At 44.4% G+C, this 18,914-nt stretch overlaps 1 protein-coding gene across 1 annotated transcript in view; it reads left to right on the top strand.

The window, feature by feature from the left end:
• Positions 1 to 1,411: 1,411 nt before the first annotated feature.
• The window catches only part of NSG2 (neuronal vesicle trafficking associated 2), a 56,431-nt gene continuing 38,928 nt past the window's right edge, over positions 1,412 to 18,914 (top strand). The window contains exons 1-2 of the mRNA XM_004428505.3: positions 1,412 to 1,540; positions 17,444 to 17,527. Of these exons, the coding sequence (XP_004428562.1) occupies positions 1,412 to 1,540; positions 17,444 to 17,527 (213 nt within the window). The remainder of the gene's footprint in view (positions 1,541 to 17,443; positions 17,528 to 18,914) is intronic.

Below are 18,914 nucleotides of genomic sequence, written 5' to 3'. Positions count from 1 at the left end.
CACAGATCAGAGCACAGTGCAGGTACTGTACCGTTCTGTTTCATAATTTTGTTCCAGAAGATCTTAGGAGGTGGTCCCTTGTCCTAATGAATGTGCTTCCTCCAGTTTTTCTAAAGGTTCTAGAATTGCTTGTTAGATGTGCGTATTAATTTTATGTTTGTGTGTGTGTGGCCAGAATCCCTCCCACTTTCTTGACACTATTTCATCCCATGCCGTGGTTGTGGCCATGCATGAGAAACAGCAGGTGGTGCCAGATGACAGATGGTGTGGGAACCCGTTCCCTGGTGGGAGGGGGCACGAGCGAGAGAGCAGGCAGGCAGCTGCCAGGAGCTCTTCCCCGCTCGCTCGCTCGCGCCTCGCTCTCAGAAGCTCCCAGTCCAGACACACGCACGGCGCTGTCCTTTCAGCACCACAAAGCTCGGGCTGTGGAGGCAGGACTCCTGGCTGTCCTCCTCCTCTTCAAATCGGCTTGAATCTGCTCTGACCCCCAAGAGTGCAGCACAGTAAGTAGGCATTTGTTTTTGCTATAACTACTCCCCAATATCCGCCACCGCTTTACCATCCCTTTTACCCCCACAACAACCCTATTTTGTCTAATAACGTTCCATCAGCAGGCTTGACAAGAGAAATTCAGTTGTACTGGGCTTCGGGGTGGGGGCGGTGGGAGCACCATTTGACTTCCAAGGGAGCTGGGGAGGAATAAATGTGATTTGTGTATTTAGTTGACAGTCTTGCAGTATGGGGGTTGCTAACTTTCCATGGAAGAAAAAAAATCAACATAGCCCTTCTCTGTTGAGGAAATGGAGGCTTTCCATGGCTGAATAACAGGATTGGGTTCAAGCCAATCCTTTTTTGTTTTAGGAAATTGTAGCTGCTGTAAAACCTACATATTGTGTGAAAGGGTACACATAGAAACACTGAATGTATTTATTGTGTTTTAGGGAGATTGCTGAAGAAGAGCCAATAGCATAAAACAGCAACCAGGGTGGTGAGGTGCAATTTATCATACTGCAGGGTGACCCAGAATAATAGGGTTTAATTTTGCACTAAGAATAAGATTTTCACTGAGATTATATTGCTACATTAGCTCTAGTGTCTTAGATTTTTTTAAAGCTTGTGTATTTTTTGAGTAAGTCTGGGATTTGTCTTGAGTTTCTCAAATCTGAGGGCTGTCGAACCCCATGGGCAGGTGGCATATTTTGATGATTAAAGAAGTTTTACTGGATAATGAGAATCATGTCAGGAAATCTAGTGGAAGATCCATGACTGATCTCTACACTGAAAGCTGCCTGAGTGGAGCTGTTGAGGACAGCGCTGTTTTCCCTGTCGTCAGCCCTCTCTTTCCCTGCCTCACCTCCTACTGTAACTAGAATCCCCTGCTTGCCTTAGGTCTGGGAAGAAAGGCATAAGGATGGTGAAGCTGACCAGTACCCCCAGCGAGAAGGGGACCAAGCCGCCTTCAGCTGAGGATGGCTTCCAGACCGTCCCTCTCATCACTCCCTTGGAGGTTAATCACTTACAGCTGCCTGCTCCGGAAAAGGTAAAGCAGGTGCTCTTCTCCTCAGCAGCCCCCCGTGCTCCCCCATCTCAGGAAATAAAGCAGCAAAAATCCCCCCCCCAACCCTTTCATTCCCTCATCAGCCAAATACGTTCCCTTTCTTGTAAAACGTAGTTATTTCTTCCAGGGACATGATATCTCTTGTATTATTTCAGATTTATGGTAAGTGTTTATTCATTTTTTTCATTCACATATAAATACATGGGCTAGAAAATTAATCTTTTAAAGTTCTATCATAACAAATGAATACTAATAAGCTTCTAGATGGTGACAGAGAAAATCTGTTTTGATTGTTTTGGGAAGGTGTTTCGAAAATTGACTGGTATAGATCTGAGGATAGAGAATTAGATGCAGTCCAACAGGCATTTAGTTTGCACTTGCTAAGGCCCTGTACCTGTGCTAGAAGTTGGTTATAAAAAGACAAATTACAAAATCCCTATCCAGTATAACATTAATCTATAATATATGCATCATGGTAAATGCTGAGAGTTACAAAGATTGTGAGAGCACAAAGGTGGAAACAACTAAATTCTGTTGTGTTGGGGAAGAGACCGGGAGGATAGGTTAGATAAGCTGCAGAGGAGAACAATTGAATTTGGCTTTTAAAGGTGAGTAAAACCTTCCAGGTGGAGCATGGGAGAAAAGGCATTTAGGCAAAGGGCACACATGTACAAAGCATGGAGAGCTTTTGGGAAATAGCATGACTGGAGTAGAGTGTCTTTGGGGGAGGCGTGGCTGGCAATGAGTGACTGGCTGATGGCACATCTCCTGACATGGGAGTAGTCCATGAGAAATGGAGGTGGACATTTATACAAAGGTGGGGGGGTTATCCCATGGACACGAGTGGGAGAAACATTATTGTTTAAGATCCAGCTGAGAGAACTTAGGTTTTATAATGTGAGCTTTTACACACTGTAAGAGATAGATTTGGAGGCAAATGATGGAGTTCCCTGGCTGAAGAGCAAACAATGGATCATTCCATCTGTTTGATTTTCTCATTGGCATCTCCAAGAGGGCATTGTGTGTCTTAACCAATTGGCTCTATCCAATGAACAGAAAATGAGCCAATGCTAGATAAAGGGCCTGCCTGATTGGCTGGGGGTTGAGTCATCTCTTTTGAAAGTGCAGAGGTTGTCAATATGAGAATGTGCATGGGGGTGACAGAAATAAAGAATACTTGAGCCATCCTGAGAAACCAGTAGGGCCTTTAAAAATAAAATTGGAACAGGCAGTTAACACTAAAGAAATGTGAGGGGACAGTATTAATTGAGTATCTGCTATATGTATATCAGGGGTTCTCAGTTTTTGACTGCATATTAGAATCACCTGGGGAGCTTTTAAAAATCCTGATATCTAGGCCACACCCCAGAACAATTGTATCAGAATCTCTAGGGGTGAGACTCAGGTGTCAGTATTAATTAAGTCTCCCTAGATGACTCCTGTGTGCAGTCAAAGTTGAGAACCACTGTGCTAGATGTACATTTCCCCTGGGAGTCAGGGAATATGCACTCATATTTATAGGCAAAAAGGTGAAGAATCAGAGAACTTTTGTTAGTAATCCAGGATCACAGAAGGAGTAAGTCACGATGCTGGACTGTGAACCCAGATATAATGGAAATTGGGGAGGAGAAGGGGAGATAGTCTCTTAAGGTTTTGTGAGGCTTCAGGAAGAATCTTTACCCTTCAGCCAATGGCTACAGCCTCGAAGATCTGCATGTCCCTGAGAGGTGTTCAAGGAAAAGGGATTGTTGTGAGGCCCCCTCTCCCCCTAATCCTCACACCTGCAGGCCATCCAGAGATACCATGGCCTCTGTCTTTCCTTACTCCCCCCACCCCAGCCCCCTGCCTCCAAGGGCTTCCTTATTTCCTTGAGAGAGGATATAGTCCTGGTAATCACTGAGCATCCAGTCCAAATGTACCAAAAAGTTGTCCCAAAGGCTGAAGGATGCATTGTGGACCTGCATGTGTGGAGGGGGAAACCAATGCATCCTGAAAGATACAAATCCCAACAGGAACACCTCCCCACAGGGGCACATCACAGACTCCTTCTGATGTTTATGACAAAGTCTTTCTACCAGGCAGATCCCAGTTTCCTCCTCTGTGAAGTGTGGAGGATCACACCTACCTCATAATGGTCAGAACATACTTAGATGTGGCCTCATATGTAAAGTGCCTTGCATAAAACTAACTATAAGAGAATAATAATGATCATTTTCAAGGTCTTCCTAAATGTTAGATGCTGTTCTAAGCCATATGTATGCATGCACATACACACAGACACACAATTTTCTTTCATCCTTTCAATAGTTAATAGGATCCAATAAAGAAGTTGCTACTTTAACCCAATTTTTCAAGATGATGAAACTTAGGCATGGAGTGGTAAAATAACTTCCCAAAGCACATAGTTGGTAGGCATCTGGCAATATCTGTAGAACTCAAAACCCAGGCAGTGTTGTTCCAGAACCTTCCACCTCAGCAGGAACAAGGAGCCAGCTAGCCTGGGAGACCACAGACGTGGGCTCTAGCTCGAGCTCAGTTGCCAACCACAGTATGACTTGTGTGAGTTGTTTCTCCTCCTTAGGCCTCTGTCTTCTCTTCTCTGAGTGGGAAATTATATTAGCAGTTTTCTGTGCTAGTATTTAGATTTTATAATATTTCCAAGAGTAAACAACTTTCTTCCCCCTGATATTAAAACAAATGTGTTAAAAGTGAATTACACTCAAGAAGCAACATGGGTCCTCCAAAGGCTGAGTCACCAGCGCAGACCCTGAAGCCCCCTCCCCAGGTGGGTTCACAATGGGGATCTGCCTGTCACTAGCCTATCTTGGCTGATGATCTGAAACGAGTTTCTTAAACTGCCTCAGCCTCCTGGTGTGTCAAGTGGGGCTGATAACATTGGGACTCGATGTCACAGGGCTGTAGAGAAGGCGAAGCAAGTCTTGACATAGTTGCCATCTCTTTGATTAGTGATTGCCATCTGACCATCCAGTCAGATGGTGAGCGTTGGAGCTAAACTGGTTATCAGAAAGAAGTAGATTTGACCCCAGTGTTAAATCATGGTTTTTCTTTTTGAAAATGTAAAATACAGAGTGTGCTTGGTGTGTAATACTGACAATCATCTTTAGATTTGTTCACCAAATACTCTTTAGCATGGAATATGAGTGTCAGGGGGAAATATTTTGTAGACTAAATGGAGAGGACAAGCAGGTCTGAAGTTCTTGCTCTGGGCTGGGAATGGGGCCATGGCGGGCATTCAGATCTGTTGTTTCAGTTAATCTTCCCAACAACTATGTGAGGTGGGTATTAGAGCACCCATTTCACTCATGGGGAGACTGAGTCTCAGATCAATGGAGTGACTATCCCAAGGTTCACAGAGAGTGGAACAGCTGGGGTTGGAACCTTGGAGCACCTGACACCCCAACTTTTCCCTCTGCACCATGCTGCCTTCAATAACGAGAAGCCTCCAACCCCTGGAGAGCGCTTCCTCAAATCTTACACTCCCTCATCCATGTCCACCGCTGTTCCTTGAGCTCTCCTGACCTGCAGGTGGGGCCTGGGGCAATCCTTCAGAGAGAACATCATGGCCTCCAGGGCTCCCTCCTTGTGCAGTGCTGGAGGTTTGGTGCCTGCCTTGGGAGAGGAGATCAGCCGGCCTCATGGTTGGCCTCCCACCTCTTCTATCACTCTAACCAACCCTCCACACTGCATCCGAGGTAGCGTCTGAGATGTGACCAGGTCATTGTCCTGTGCAAACTCTTTTCAGTCATCCTCACAGGATGCAATCCTCAAATCCTTCCCAGATCCTTCATTATCTGCCCCACTGGCTTCCATTCCTAACACTTCCTACATTGTACCTTGAATACCAGCATGTCAGACCTACCTACAGCAATGCTTCTCAACAAGGGGTGATTTTTCCTTCCAGGGGGACATTTGGCAATGTCTGGAGACATTTTTGGTTGTGACAACTGGAGGCGGGACACTATTGGCATCTAAAGGGTAGAGGCCAGGAATGCTGCTAAATATCCTGCACAGAGTGGCCCCCCCAAAAAGAACTATCCTACCCAAAATGTCAGCAATGCCAAGGTTGAGAAACCCTGCCCTAGAGTTTTCCATGCTCTCCAGGGTGTTTCATGCTCCTTCCTCCTTGCACATGCCATCCGTTCTGCCCAGCATGCCCTTCTCACCCCTTTGCCTGTCTGAGAAGCCAATACTTATCTTCTTAAACACCTTCCCTGACCACCCATAACTATAGCTATGGTTGTACTTATCGCACTGGAAGGTATTCATTCATTCATCCAGCACATCTCATTGGTTACTTTCTATGTGCCAGGCACTGTGTAAGGCTGTGCATATACAGCCATGAAAAGATAGGCATGACCACTGCCTTCATGGAGCTTCCAGTCCACTGGGGAAGAGGGACTTCAAACAAGCCATCACACAAACAAAAGTACACAGATGCAAGTTGCAAGACGGGCTATTAAGGAAAGAATGAGGTGCTGTAATATAAGAGAGGATAAGACTTAGGGAGACCTAATTATGATGGGAGGATGGTCAGGGGACGTCCTTCTGAGGAAGGACCCTGGTTGAGACGTGTTGGTAAGGGGAGTAGGGGAGCAGAGGCAGCAGCATGTGGACGGGCATTGAGGAAGTCGGAGGACTAGTCAGGAGGCGGTTGGCTGGGCATGCTGAGTGACGGGGAGACTTGGGAAGTGAGGTGAGGTGGGTGCCCGTTCATGTGAGGCCTGGTGTATTTTTTTGAAGGGATTTAAAACAGGAGAGTAATACAGGATCAGGTTTCTGTTTTAGGAAGATTCCTCTGGCTGCTCTAGGGACAAGGTTACTCATGCCAGGTCTCCTGGTCTCTTCCTCTTCTCTCTTTCCAATCTGTCTGCCTCACAGCGTCAGAGTAGTTTCCCCAAAACAAAAGTGACTGAGTTTCCTGCAGCACCCCAGCCAGGAGTGGTGGAAGGGGAGAAAAGAGTGGAAGGCATGAGATCAGGCAGAAGGCCACTGTTGTGTTCATGAAGGAGATGGTGGTGGGCTCTAGGGAAGGGGCAGTGGGAGTGGGGAGGTGGGTGGATTTATGGAGACGTGGTGCCAGGTTGGCACGGAGATTTGCCCCTAGGCCTGAGGGCCCAGGCTCTGCATCATCTCTGTAGCTTTAGTCCTGGGCATGCAGCGGGCAGTGGGAAATGCTGGCTGAATGAGGCCCCCTCTCGCTTGCCTCGCGTAAAGCTGGGCTTAATTTCTCCACTTGACAGGTGGCGGAATAGTCCAGCATCTTTGCAGTTGGGTGGCTTTCTCCAGGCCATGGAGTGAGCTCTTGAGAAGCTGGACCACCAATCTGCAGATCCCAAATTCCAGGGCGTGTCTTTGGGACCTTGTTGCCTTCGGTTCATCTAAAGGACCAAAATAACCCAGATGTCCCCACAACTCCTCTGTAAGGTTGCTTCCATGATCCCCGCTTTACAGATGCAGAAACAGGCTCAGAGAGGTGAAACGCTGTCCCAGGGCACGCCCAGAGAAAATAGTGCAGCCAAGGTCTGCACACAGATGTACTGGGAGATGCTAGCTAGTGGATGGCAGGTCCACAGAAAGGAAGCCATGGACAGGCTCACCTCCAACTTGGCAAAGCCCCAGGTGACCTGTGTACCTGGCGAGCCAGCTGCCTGGTGCTGGGCTCTAGGCAAACATTCCTATCTACTGATTACTAAGTGTTTACACGTCCCGGAGGAGGTGGGCTCACCTGCTCGTGGGAGGAGAGGAATGCAGACATTTAGAGATCAATTCTTGATGTTTGGCGCACTTCAGATTTTGCGTGGTGGACCACTTGCACTTTGTAGGCCTAGAGACCTGGGTTCAAATCTCAGCTAAGCTGTTTACTGACTGCAGCAAGTCGCTTAGCATCTCAAGGCTTTGGTTTTTTCCAACTATAAAATGAGCATAAGATCTACCTAACAGGATTACTGCGAGGAAAACACATGAAAATTGTCTAAATGGCAGACAGAAGGAGCACACTGATATAGTTTCCTTTCTTTCACTGGATATTGAGACTATGTCTCAAGTTGTCATTTTGGAAGATGACCGTGAAAGCGAAACATGCTGAGAAGGATGGGGTTTCAAGGGTGGGGGTTCAGGGGCCCGGCGGGATGGACCTGGAACGATGTCAGGCAAAGGAGACTTGGCTCCTGTCACTGGGTCCTGTTTGCCTGCTTGGCCTCTCTCTGGCTTCACCAGAAAGTTTCTCTTTCTCCCTGAGACACAAGATCAGAGAGCCGTCAGCCTCTCCCTGGGGAGCAGCAGCAATGCCCGTCTCTGCAGGCTCCAGGCTTGTAGAGCCCCCTTGTTCTGCTCGTCAGACGCTCTCAAGAGGCGGATTGTAAATCACCTCGAATTGGGGCAAAGGCTCTGACTAAGCGATTCCAACAAATAGACATAAAATGGCCACTAAGCATATTAAAAATTCTTTATAATTTAAAAACATAATTTAAAGAAAAAAGGAATTTTTTTTACCTGTTAAGTTGGCAAAAACAACAACAACAAAAAACATTTGATAATGCCTAGAGTTGATTACGCTAGAAGAAAGCAGATCTTCTCAATACGCTCTTGTTGGTTATGTAATTTGGTGCAATGTTTTTCAGGAGGTATTTTGACATTGTTTATAAAATTTAGAACTATATATACTATTTGGTTGGTATGCTTCCTACTGGTAGGAAGTTATCCTATGGGTATATTTTTGCAAGTATGCAAAAGCCTATATATAAAAAAAACTGGAATGTTCTGTGAGAAGGGACTGGTTAAATAAACTCTGGAGCATGGATGTGGAATACTAAGCGATTGTTATGAGAATGAGGCAGATTTGCTCGCGCTAATGTGAAAGAAGCGACAGACACATTGCTCAGTTAAAACAACTTGAAAGAGCATGGTTTGAAGTGATCCTATTTGTGGAAGCACGTGTCTATGTTTTATTCTTATAATTTATAAAGCCGTTTTGAACAGACACAAGAAACCATGAGATGTTTAAGGAGTGGGGATAGGGGCAAGTGGGGCCATTTAAAGACTTTTATTCTATAATTTTCATACTTTTTTGCCATGAGCGTGTATCAAATTTTCTATTTTTAAAAAATCACCCCCATTTCACAGATGGTGAAAGAACTTTGGAGAGCTGAAGCGATTTGCTCACATTCACACACAGTGAGATCTCCGTGGAGCAAGCCCGTGTTCCTGCCTGTAGAGGGAGGCATTATAGCAGTGCCTAGAACCCTAACTCCACCACCTATCTGCTGTGTGACCCTGGGCAATTTCATTAACCACTCTGACCCTCCAATTCCTCGTTGTTAAAAGGAGGACAATAATATCATCCTCCAAGAATTGTTTTACGGGGGAAATGAGAAAATACATGTGGAATGTTTATCACAGTGCCCGGTGCACAGCAAAAGCTTAGTGCACAGTTATTATTATTTTGTTATTGTTGTTATTATTATCATCAATTCAGTCCCAGAATCAGCATCATTGTTCCTGGAGAGCACAGGGGCTGGCCCCAGGCTGCAAGGAGAGTTGAGCAGAGACATGAGCTGGGCCTTTGGACTATAGAGGACAGGCCCGATGGCAGAGCTGTATTCCTCCTCTGCAATGATTCCAGCCCAGGCAGCTAGCCTCTGCTCTGAGCAGAAGGAGCTGGAAGCCCCTGTAGAGGACCCTATGGAGAGTCCTCCATCTTGCCCTGCTCTATGCATTGCCGCAGAGTTGGAGAGTCATAGACTTACTGGGCTAGCTGGTCCATTTGAGGCGGTACTGGCCAACCTTCCACCTGCCACACAACTATCAATAAATCTAGGCATAGCCATTCTTCCCTGAGAAAGCAAAACCCCAGCAAGGAAAAGAAACTTGATCCCACAGAAAGAGCCCTGGATTGGGAGTCAGTCAGCAGGTCCATACCAGAGTCCTGATTCTGACCCAGCCTTGCTGTGTGACCTGTAGCAAATCCCTTTCCCTCTCTGGGTTCCCATCTCCCCATCTATGAATTCATGGGATTGGACAACACTGCCACTAACGTCCTTTGAGCACTGACATTTTACCCTGTTTTCTGGGCCCGATACCCAGCTTCAAGGGCCCAGGGAAAAAGACTCAAACCCAAAGAAATGGAGTGTGGGGTGAGGAGTGAGGGGGGCAAATGAGAGAAGGTTCCTAACTAAGTACTCAGGCCCCATGTGGGCAACTCACCTTGTCTCTTGAGAGATAGGACTTATTTGTTTGTTCATTCATTCAACAGTATTTATAGAGCCCTATTGTGTACCAGGTACCATAGGGTCAGAGCTTGAGTGTTATGACTCTCCAATGATGACCTTACTAGTGGGTGGCACTTGGATCTGAGCCAGAAGCTCGGGTCCAAGCCTTGGCTCTGCCTCTTAGTGCTATTGAGGTTGAAAGGCATTTCTGTTCTCAAGAGTCAGGCTCCTCATCTGTAAAATGGGGATAATTATTCGTATCTCAGAATGATCAAGAGGATTTGCTGAGATACAGGATGTAAAGCTTTTGGCACAGTGCCAGGGACATAGTAGGAAGCTTTTATTTTTAAACATGATAGATAGGCAAGAGCATGATCATCCTGAGTTTGAATACCAGCTTGACCACTTACCAGTCATTTGATCATAGGCAAGTGATTGAACTCTCTAAGGCTAAATGTCCTCGTCTGGTAAAGGGGAATAATGATAATTTTAGAGGAGAGATATGAGGATTGGAGAGCGTGTTGTAAGGAGAGTTGTGAGACTTGACTGAGTACACATCAGTAGGGCCCCTAGCACAGAGTCTAGCACATAGTAGGTGCTCAGTGGCTAGCTGTTCATTGTCGTGCTCTGAGCTTCTCTCTTTGCTGCAGGGATGAGCTGAAGGGTGCAGCCGGGAGCTATTTTTGTCCTGTGCAGGTCCGGCTCATAAAAATACAATCTTGCTCCTTGTCAGCACTTCTGCACTTTATTTATTGTTCCTGCCAATCCTGGGGCCTCTCCACGGGGGAACCTCTTCATTATTGATAATCCTGGGAAGTAGTATTTAAAATTTTTATGATCTGTACTTTGTGCCATCTGAACCACCATGTATTATCTGGCCTTGCCAGCAAAAGGGGAATGTATCCAGAGGAGGGGTCCTTTCGGGATGAATAATTTATCCCATTTTCACAATACCAATTATGTTAAATTATGTTCTTCATATCAGCTGCCGACAGGACAATGGGGACTGATATATAAATATGAAAAAAAAATCCAAATGATATTTTAAAAAACAATGATATTTGAAAATCTAGAGGTTCATTTTTCCAAATATTTGTAAAACCCCACTTTGAATAATAAAAAGAGTAAAGAATTTTTTCCTCTCTTCTCTCCACTTTTTCCCGTATTTCTGTTATTAATCAAGGAGCTCAGGGCTTCATTTTGCTCCATGTTTTTTTCAACTGCAGAGAGTAGAGCCTTTCTTTGCAAATTTATTTCCTCTTCTCTCTCTTTCTTTGCTTATGCAAGCTGATTCCTCCAAGGTACAATCAATAATGATTGGCTAACATTTCTTATGCTTTCCCTTTCATAGTACTAAAAAAAAAGTGAGTGTTACTATATCTCCTTTTATAGAAGGGAACTGTTTCTGGCTCCGCTCCACAGGAACAGAGCACCACGCTTCATGGCGTGATAGCTGCTTGATTCCAGTGACTTCGTAGGGCTGGATTCTCCCTGCTCTCTACATCTCGCCAGTGTATCTTCACTGTGGCAGAGGTTTCTCCTCTACCTGGAACACACATCTGGAAAGCCATTCACTGGTTTATGATCCTTCCTCAGCTCCTCATTGTGCTCAAGTTCATCTTTGAGATGCTTAGCGTGGCATTCAGAGCCTCTGTTTACCCCTCACTTCACCTGCCCTGTTCTCTGGCCACCTCTTTGTGGTTCCCTCAGGTGACAGCCTCCTGGGTGTCTTCTGAATGTTTGCTGGTATATGCTGCTCCCTCAGTCTAGAAAGCTCTTTTCCCTGGGTCTGGGGAGGCAAGAATGGAAACAAGGAAGCTGGCCAGAGCAAAGTACATGGAGAGATGATGATGCTCTGGACTAGGGTGGCGGCAGTGTAACTGGACAAATGGGTCAATTTGAGAGAAATTTTTGAGGAAACAGGAGCTGGTGATGGAATGGAATTGGGGAGTGAAGGGAAGGGAGGGATCATGGGAGGCTCCTGTATTTGATTTGACATAAACTATGGCGTAGATAATGCTGCTGTTTTCTGAGCTGGGGATTCCACAGGGAAGAAAATGTTGAGGGGCTGGTGGGTCAGGGAACCCAAGAGCTTTGCTGTGGACATGGTAAATTTAGGTGTGTTGGTCCAAGGGCAAATGTCCAGCAGGGCAACCTGAGTGCTGGGTGAAGTCTGAACTGGAGACGTAAATTTGAGCAGTATGAGTATAAAGATGGACTTGGAAGTGATGAGAGTGAGAACACTTAGGGGGACAGGTAGAAGGAGGCAGGAGTGCTCATGACCTAGCCCTGAGAAATTCTAACATTGAGAAGTCATGCAGAAAAGGGAAAACCTGAAGGGGAAACTGAGCGGGGCTGGTCAGTGAGCAGGGAGAGAACCAAGGGTGCCACGGACCCAAGGAAGGAGGATGTTTCAAGGAGGACCGAGTGAACAAGCCTGTCAAACACTACTGAGAGGTCAAGAAGATGAGGCCAGAGGACTGTCCATTTGCTCTAGGCGAATTGGCAAAGACCTGCTTTTGACGTGGAGGTGGGGTTCTCAAGAGCTAACACTTAACTTAGCGGCAAAGATAAATATTATGGAGCAACCTGGGTTGCTTTTGGAGAAAATGTGGCTTAGTCAAAGAAAGGAGCAGCTGACTGAGGACTGACATGGGGTCAAGTACCCACCTGTCCCTTGGCCTGTGAGCTTGGTGGTTTGAGGAGTGAGACTCTGAAGCCAAAAGAACTGTTTTTGTTAGAAAGTCACTCAGGGCATAATAACATCTCATAGGGGTTCAGGGCAAAGCAGGACATGGATTTGAGGGAGGGATATGACCCCAACTCTGCCTAAACTTGGCACCCCCCTATTACTACACATGGTAAATGGGATGTTTAAGTATATATATTATATAAATAAATAATATAGAAATTATATATTTTGAACTTGATATAAATGAAATCATACAGTGTAGAAAACCTCTTTTTGTCAGATTTCTTTTGTTCAATGTAATGTTTGTAAGATTCACCAGTGTGTGTAATATTGCTGTGTAGCATTCCATTTTATGAATAAACATCAATTTATCCATTCTCTTGTTAATGGACATTTGAGTTGTTCTCAGTTTTGGGCTATTATAAAAAAAAAAAGGCTGTAAACATTTTTGTATGTCTCTTTTGGTGGACCCATTATATTTCGAGGTAATTTTTTACTGGCGCCAAGAAAATCTATTGATTTTGTTACGCTTATCCAGTATTTGGCCATCTTACTAAATTCTAATAGCTTTTCAGTTGGTTTTTCTTGGAACACATTTGTATCAGATAGAAAGCTTTTCACCTCAAGTAACAGAAAACCCAACTGAAATTGGATTGAGGTCCAGAGCGTGTACATTTGCCTCCATAACTGCAGAGTCCAGAGCGGGTCTGTCCTCAGGCAAGGCGCTAGAGAGCAGAGTGTCCTCAGGGCCATCTCCATTTCTCTGGGCTCCTCTTGGCTCTTTTCCTCCTCTGTGTGCCACCTTTGACCTCATTCTTGCTCCTCCTCACAGTGGAACAATCGCTTCAGCAGTTCCAGAACTCAAGTCCTCACCACACCATCCAGAGGAAGAGTGTGCTCTTTGGGGAACACTGAAAGAGCAGGAGGCTTCTTTCCCCAAGTCCTCAGTCAACATTGCCTCATATCTCATTGGTCCAAATTGGGTAACATGCCCATCTCTGAGCCAATCAAATTTTGTGATCAATAAGATTGTATGCCCTGATTGGCTTAACCTAATCAGAAACCATCCTGTCATCTGGGGGTTGGGCGGGGGGAGTCAATCCCACGAAACCACGTGGCTGTCACATGAGACAGGGATGAGTTCCTAAAAGGAACATCATGGGGCTTTTGACTGAACAAGGAAATGGATGCTACAGAAGCAACCACAAAATATTTATTATGACAATTAGAATGATATTGCCTGTAATGATTATTCATTATCTCGTTATGACAGTAACATTATTTAAGTTCTGTCTCTTGTCTCAACATGCTGGCTACAGCATGGGGTCTTTTAAATTTACATGGAATGATGAAAATGGTCTTGAGCATTTTGAGAAGCTTTGGGAAAGACGTTTTTAAAAACAGAGGGGCAGAGGGAAGGACTAAGAAGCAAATGCTTCCTAACCTTTGATGTATGATGTGTAGATGCTTGAGGCCAGTCTGATGGCTAAGGATCTGGTAACAAAGGGCTCAACCCAAGAGTTGGTTGAGATGGACTTGGCAAACTGGGATGGCGTATTAGTTTTCTATTGTTGTGTAATAAATTACCAAAAATTTAGTGGCTCAGAACAACACAAATTTATTATCTTACAGTTTTTATAGGTCAGAAGTCTAGGGACAGGTTAGCTGGGTTCTCTGCTTGGGGTCTCACAAGTCTGAAATCAAGGTGTTGGCTGGGCTGCATTCTCATCTGGTGCTCACCTTCTAAGCTCATTCAGATTGTCGGCAGAACTCAGTTACGTGAGGTTGTGGGACTGAAGTCCTTGTTTTCTTGAGTTTTCTTTCAGCTCCCAGAGGCCACCCTCAGGTCTAGCTCCTTGGTCCTCTCACAGCCTGTTGACTTACTTCTTCACGACCAGCAGGGGAATTTCTCTCCAATCTGCCATGATGGAGGTTTTTCTTTTTTTTTTTAATTGAGGTTACACTGGTTTATAACATTATACAAATTTCAGGTCTACATCACTATATTTCAGTTTCTGCGTAGACTACATCATGTTCACCACCCAAAGACTAATTACCATTCGTCACCCTACACACATGCCCTTTTACTCCTTTGGCCCTCGCCCCTCCCCCTTCCCCTCTGGTAACAACCCATCTAATCAGCTATGAAGGGGTTTTATATATCATAATCATGGGAGTGACTATGCCATCATATTCAGAGGTCCTGTCCACACTCTTGAGGGAGGAGATTACATAGCGCGTATGTGGGGAGTGGCGGGAGGCGGGAATCTTGGGGGCCATCTTAGAATGCTGCATACTGTAAAAGGCAATTATTGCCCCAAGGCTTGTGGCTCATGGCACACTGACCAGGAAATTCACTATGCTTAGAAATAGATACTGAGAGGTATTATAATACACACACACACACACACACACACACACACACACACTCACACATACATACAACATGAGGGATGGAGAGATGAAATTATAATTCCAAGTGTGTGAATATTTCTAAGAATGTGGATTCAGAGAAACCATCAGACATCTAAATTTTCTATACCACTTTATAACCTGACAGTTGATCTAATGATATTCAAAATATTTCTAATAATTAAAATTTGTAGAATATCCTTTAAGTTCACAGAGCACCTGCATATATATTGTTTTGTTTGGCCCTTTCCAGAATGTTGTGAGTTAGGTAATAATAGAAACACCAGCCCATGAGCTATGCTTTAGCATTTGCTCTTTTATTTGCATTAGTTCCCAGCTCTCACATTCCTAGTGCAGTTCACATGCCAGCAAAACAGCAAAAAGTGTAGACCACATGCTATTTCACACTTTTGTCTCTTCGGCCATGTGGTTCACTTTGTAGAAAATGTCTTTCCTTGGCTTGTTCACTTGGAAAACTTCTATTCATCCTTCAAAACCCTTTTTTTCTCAGACAGGGAGGTCAGGAGCATGCTGGAGCAGCATTGTTCTTAAGACGGCCTTGTGTTGCTCTTGATAGGCTGGGTAAGGAGGATCTGCAGGGTGACAGATGCAAGCCAGGCCCAATTCCACATCTGCCTCAGACATCTACAGAGGAAAACTTGCCAGCACTCAGAGGCAGTGTTTAAATAAACACTTATTATTGAATGAATGGTCTGAGTGCTTGACTTGTATTAACTCATTTAAGCCTCACAACAACCCAATGAGGTGGCTATGGTTATTTTCCCACTTTATAGATGAGGAAATCAAGACACAGAAGGCTTAGTGGTAGAGCCAGGATTCGAACCCAGCCCACACTCTTACACCTCCATACAGTATTGACAATGTCAGTATCTGCCTCACAGCATAGAGTTAAGAGATATAACACATGTCCTGTGCTCAATGCCTGCTGTATAGTAAATTTGCAAAGTGTGAGAATTATTTTTATTACCTATGGCACAGAGGCTTCTGCTTTCCTATTCTTTGGAATGTGAAGCAGAAAGAAAATAAAAATAACAGAACATTCCCCTACCCACCCCCCAAAAAAACCCCTTCATCCTTGTTTGGGTGTACCACTTCCCTGTTTAAAGAAGCCAGGCCCTCTTTTTGTTTTGGGGGAGCAGACTACAGAGAGGAATGTGATACAACAGCAGGATTTACATCTGCAAACGCATTCTAGATGTCAGGGAGGGAGACATGTTCTAGATGGGCTGGGGTCCAGAGCCTCTTTAACCAGCATATTTAAGTGCCAAACAGGAGATGTTCGATAATAGTAGTTCTTTCCCCATCCTTTCCTTTTTGAGCTACATTTAGTCAATAGCATGCCTTTCAGATTTTAAAGAACATTCTTCATCAAAGAATTCTTGTAGGAGTCAATACACTTCACTGTTGTTTCCAGGAAAACTTGGTGGGCGTTTTCAGTGAAAATTTGGTGAATTTAAGTTCTAATGGGAAGCCATAGTGATCATGGTCAGAAGATGGCTTCCATTCAGCTGTGTGACCTTGGACAAGTGACTTAGCATCTCTGAGCTTTAGTTTCTTTGTCAGGAGAATGGAAATAGTAGTGTTATGTGGATAAGGTATATGAAGTGTTTAATCTAGTTCTGACATGTAATAAGTGTGTCCAAAAATATTACTATTATCATCTGATTTAACCCCCAAAACAATCTTGTTAAATAAGGATTATGATTATGATTATCGTCTGTATTTTACAGATGAGGCCCTGAGGCTCAGACAGCTTCTCTGTTCCCCATGACACGATGGCACTCAGGAATAGTTATTGATTACCTGTCAGGTTTCTTTTTTCTTCCACCTTGCCTACACAGTGGGATGGAGTTCCATAAATGTCTTGGCAGGTTGACAGCATACCTTGACAAGATATTAACCACCTCTGCAAAATATTCAGACTTTAGAAAAATAAGATGATACAATAGTTTCAGTAGAACTTTATGATTTTCTTTGTGGAAGTCCCCAAATCAAATTGGAATTAAGTATATATGCAAACGGTTACCTACAGGAGATTCATCATAACTTGTTTATATAACCCAAGCTGTAGAAACAACCTAAATCTTCAACAATTAGAGACTGATTAGATTAACTGTAGTATATGCATACAATGAAATATTATGCTACCTCAAAATGAAATCACGTATTTGCCTACATGGAAAAAAATGTTAGTATAGTGTTGTGTGATAAAAAAAAAAAGGTTATAATTCATGAAGCATGAATCCATCTCATAAAAAGAAATTATATTTGCATAAATAGCAAAAATATATAATATATGCACTTAAAGACATCTGGAAAGGTGTGACCAAAATTGTCACCTTTGGTTGTCTCTGTTGGAATGGGACAGTGTTGTGGTAATTTGAATTTTCTATTTTCATGTGTGTGTTTAAGAGGGAGGTCCTTTATTTTGTGACCTTTACGCAATGTATAATACATTCCAGTTACTAAAGAACAGAAGAGGAGGAGGAAAGTGTTGGGTATCCGTGTGCTAACGCGGGTTGCACGTTGCAGGTGATTGTGAAGACAAGAACGGAATACCAGCCTGAACAGAAGAACAAAGGGAAGTTCCGGGTGCCGAAAATCGCCGAATTTACGGTCAGTTTCTTGATGGTGTAACAGACAGAGTAAAGGTAAGGCTGGCTTCAGCCAGCTCGGACACCTCGCGCTGGGGGAGCAAGTGCAGCTGGACGGGGGAGAAGACACCGGCTACTTCAGGAGGATTTCGTGAGGGCACACTGTCTGGGTCACTGAGTCTAATCAAATAACCAAAGCTCTGCTGCCTGAGGACCACCCATGCTCTCTTCTGCCAGGAAGGTTTGAATATTTTGATAACTGATAAATGCGTCTCATTTCTTCTTTTTCTTCCTGTCCCCACCTCTCTCCCTTTCCATCACAATGTCCAGGAAATGTGCTGGAAATATATAAAGAAATATATAAATTAACTAATATAAATTTTAGTCAATGGATGGTTGCAACAAATTCAAAAAAAGACAAAGGGAAAGAAAAGCTGACTTCTTAGTGGTAAAAACCAAATGGTTGACTTTCTGTTTCTTGTTGGAGGGATCACTAGGAGAACTGACAAATATATATCACTGTGATGAGTTGCATGAAGGAGCCATGAAGCATGCTCTGTGACGATATAAGGTGGAACCTCAGGGAAGTACCCTAGGAAAGTCACTTAGGACCTTAGATGGTTAAGGAGAGCACAGCTTGTACAAAGGCCCTGAGGCTGGAGGGAGGCTGGTCCTAACACTGAATAGCAATAGGGCAGAGAGGCTGGGCTCTAGGAGGGGTGTAGGGAGCTGGCAGAGATGAGGCAGGAGAAGTGGGCAGAGGGTAGACAATTCCAGGCCTTGTAGGCTGTAGGGAGGAATTTGGGTTTTATGCTAGAAACATAAAGGAAACTTCTGAAGGATTTCAAGAAGAGAAAGGACATGATGAAATTTCATTTTTGGAAAAAGCATGTTGGCTTTTACGTGGCTAATGGAGTGTAGGGGGCAAGGGAGAGTGCAGTGGCTACTGCAATCGTCCAAGTGAAAAAACAATAGTGGCTCGGATAAGGATGGTGAGCAGAGAGAGAGACGTGGGCAGACCTAAAGGATATTTAGGAGGCAAAATCAGCCACGGAGGCAGTAGAACAAATGGCTCTGTGGATGGATATTGGAGCAGTCTGGGTGGGTCTGAGCCCTGTTTCCACTTTATACCAGCCAAGTGGCCACAAGCAAGTCAGTAAACCTTGTCTATCAAATGGAGATAATAGTAGAGTTGCTGTAAGGATGGAGTACAGAATAGGTGCAAAGCACTTGGATCTGCACCTGATAAGCACACAACTGATAGTAGCTGTTTTGTGTCAACTGTGACTGGGGGCTTTGAAAGCAAAAACAGCCCTTGCTTGGTTATCTGGGAACTGGAATGTGTACGTGGATAAACATGGTGGTCTGTTTCTGTCCCTGTCTTTCTCCCTGCTAAATCTGTGTTGGAG

This window comes from Ceratotherium simum, chromosome 4 (genome assembly GCF_057802395.1).
Source record: "Ceratotherium simum simum isolate JZ-2026a chromosome 4, ASM5780239v1, whole genome shotgun sequence".
NCBI classification, from domain to species: Eukaryota; Metazoa; Chordata; class Mammalia; order Perissodactyla; family Rhinocerotidae; genus Ceratotherium; species Ceratotherium simum.
This window is presented reverse-complemented; position numbering and strand designations above follow the sequence as displayed.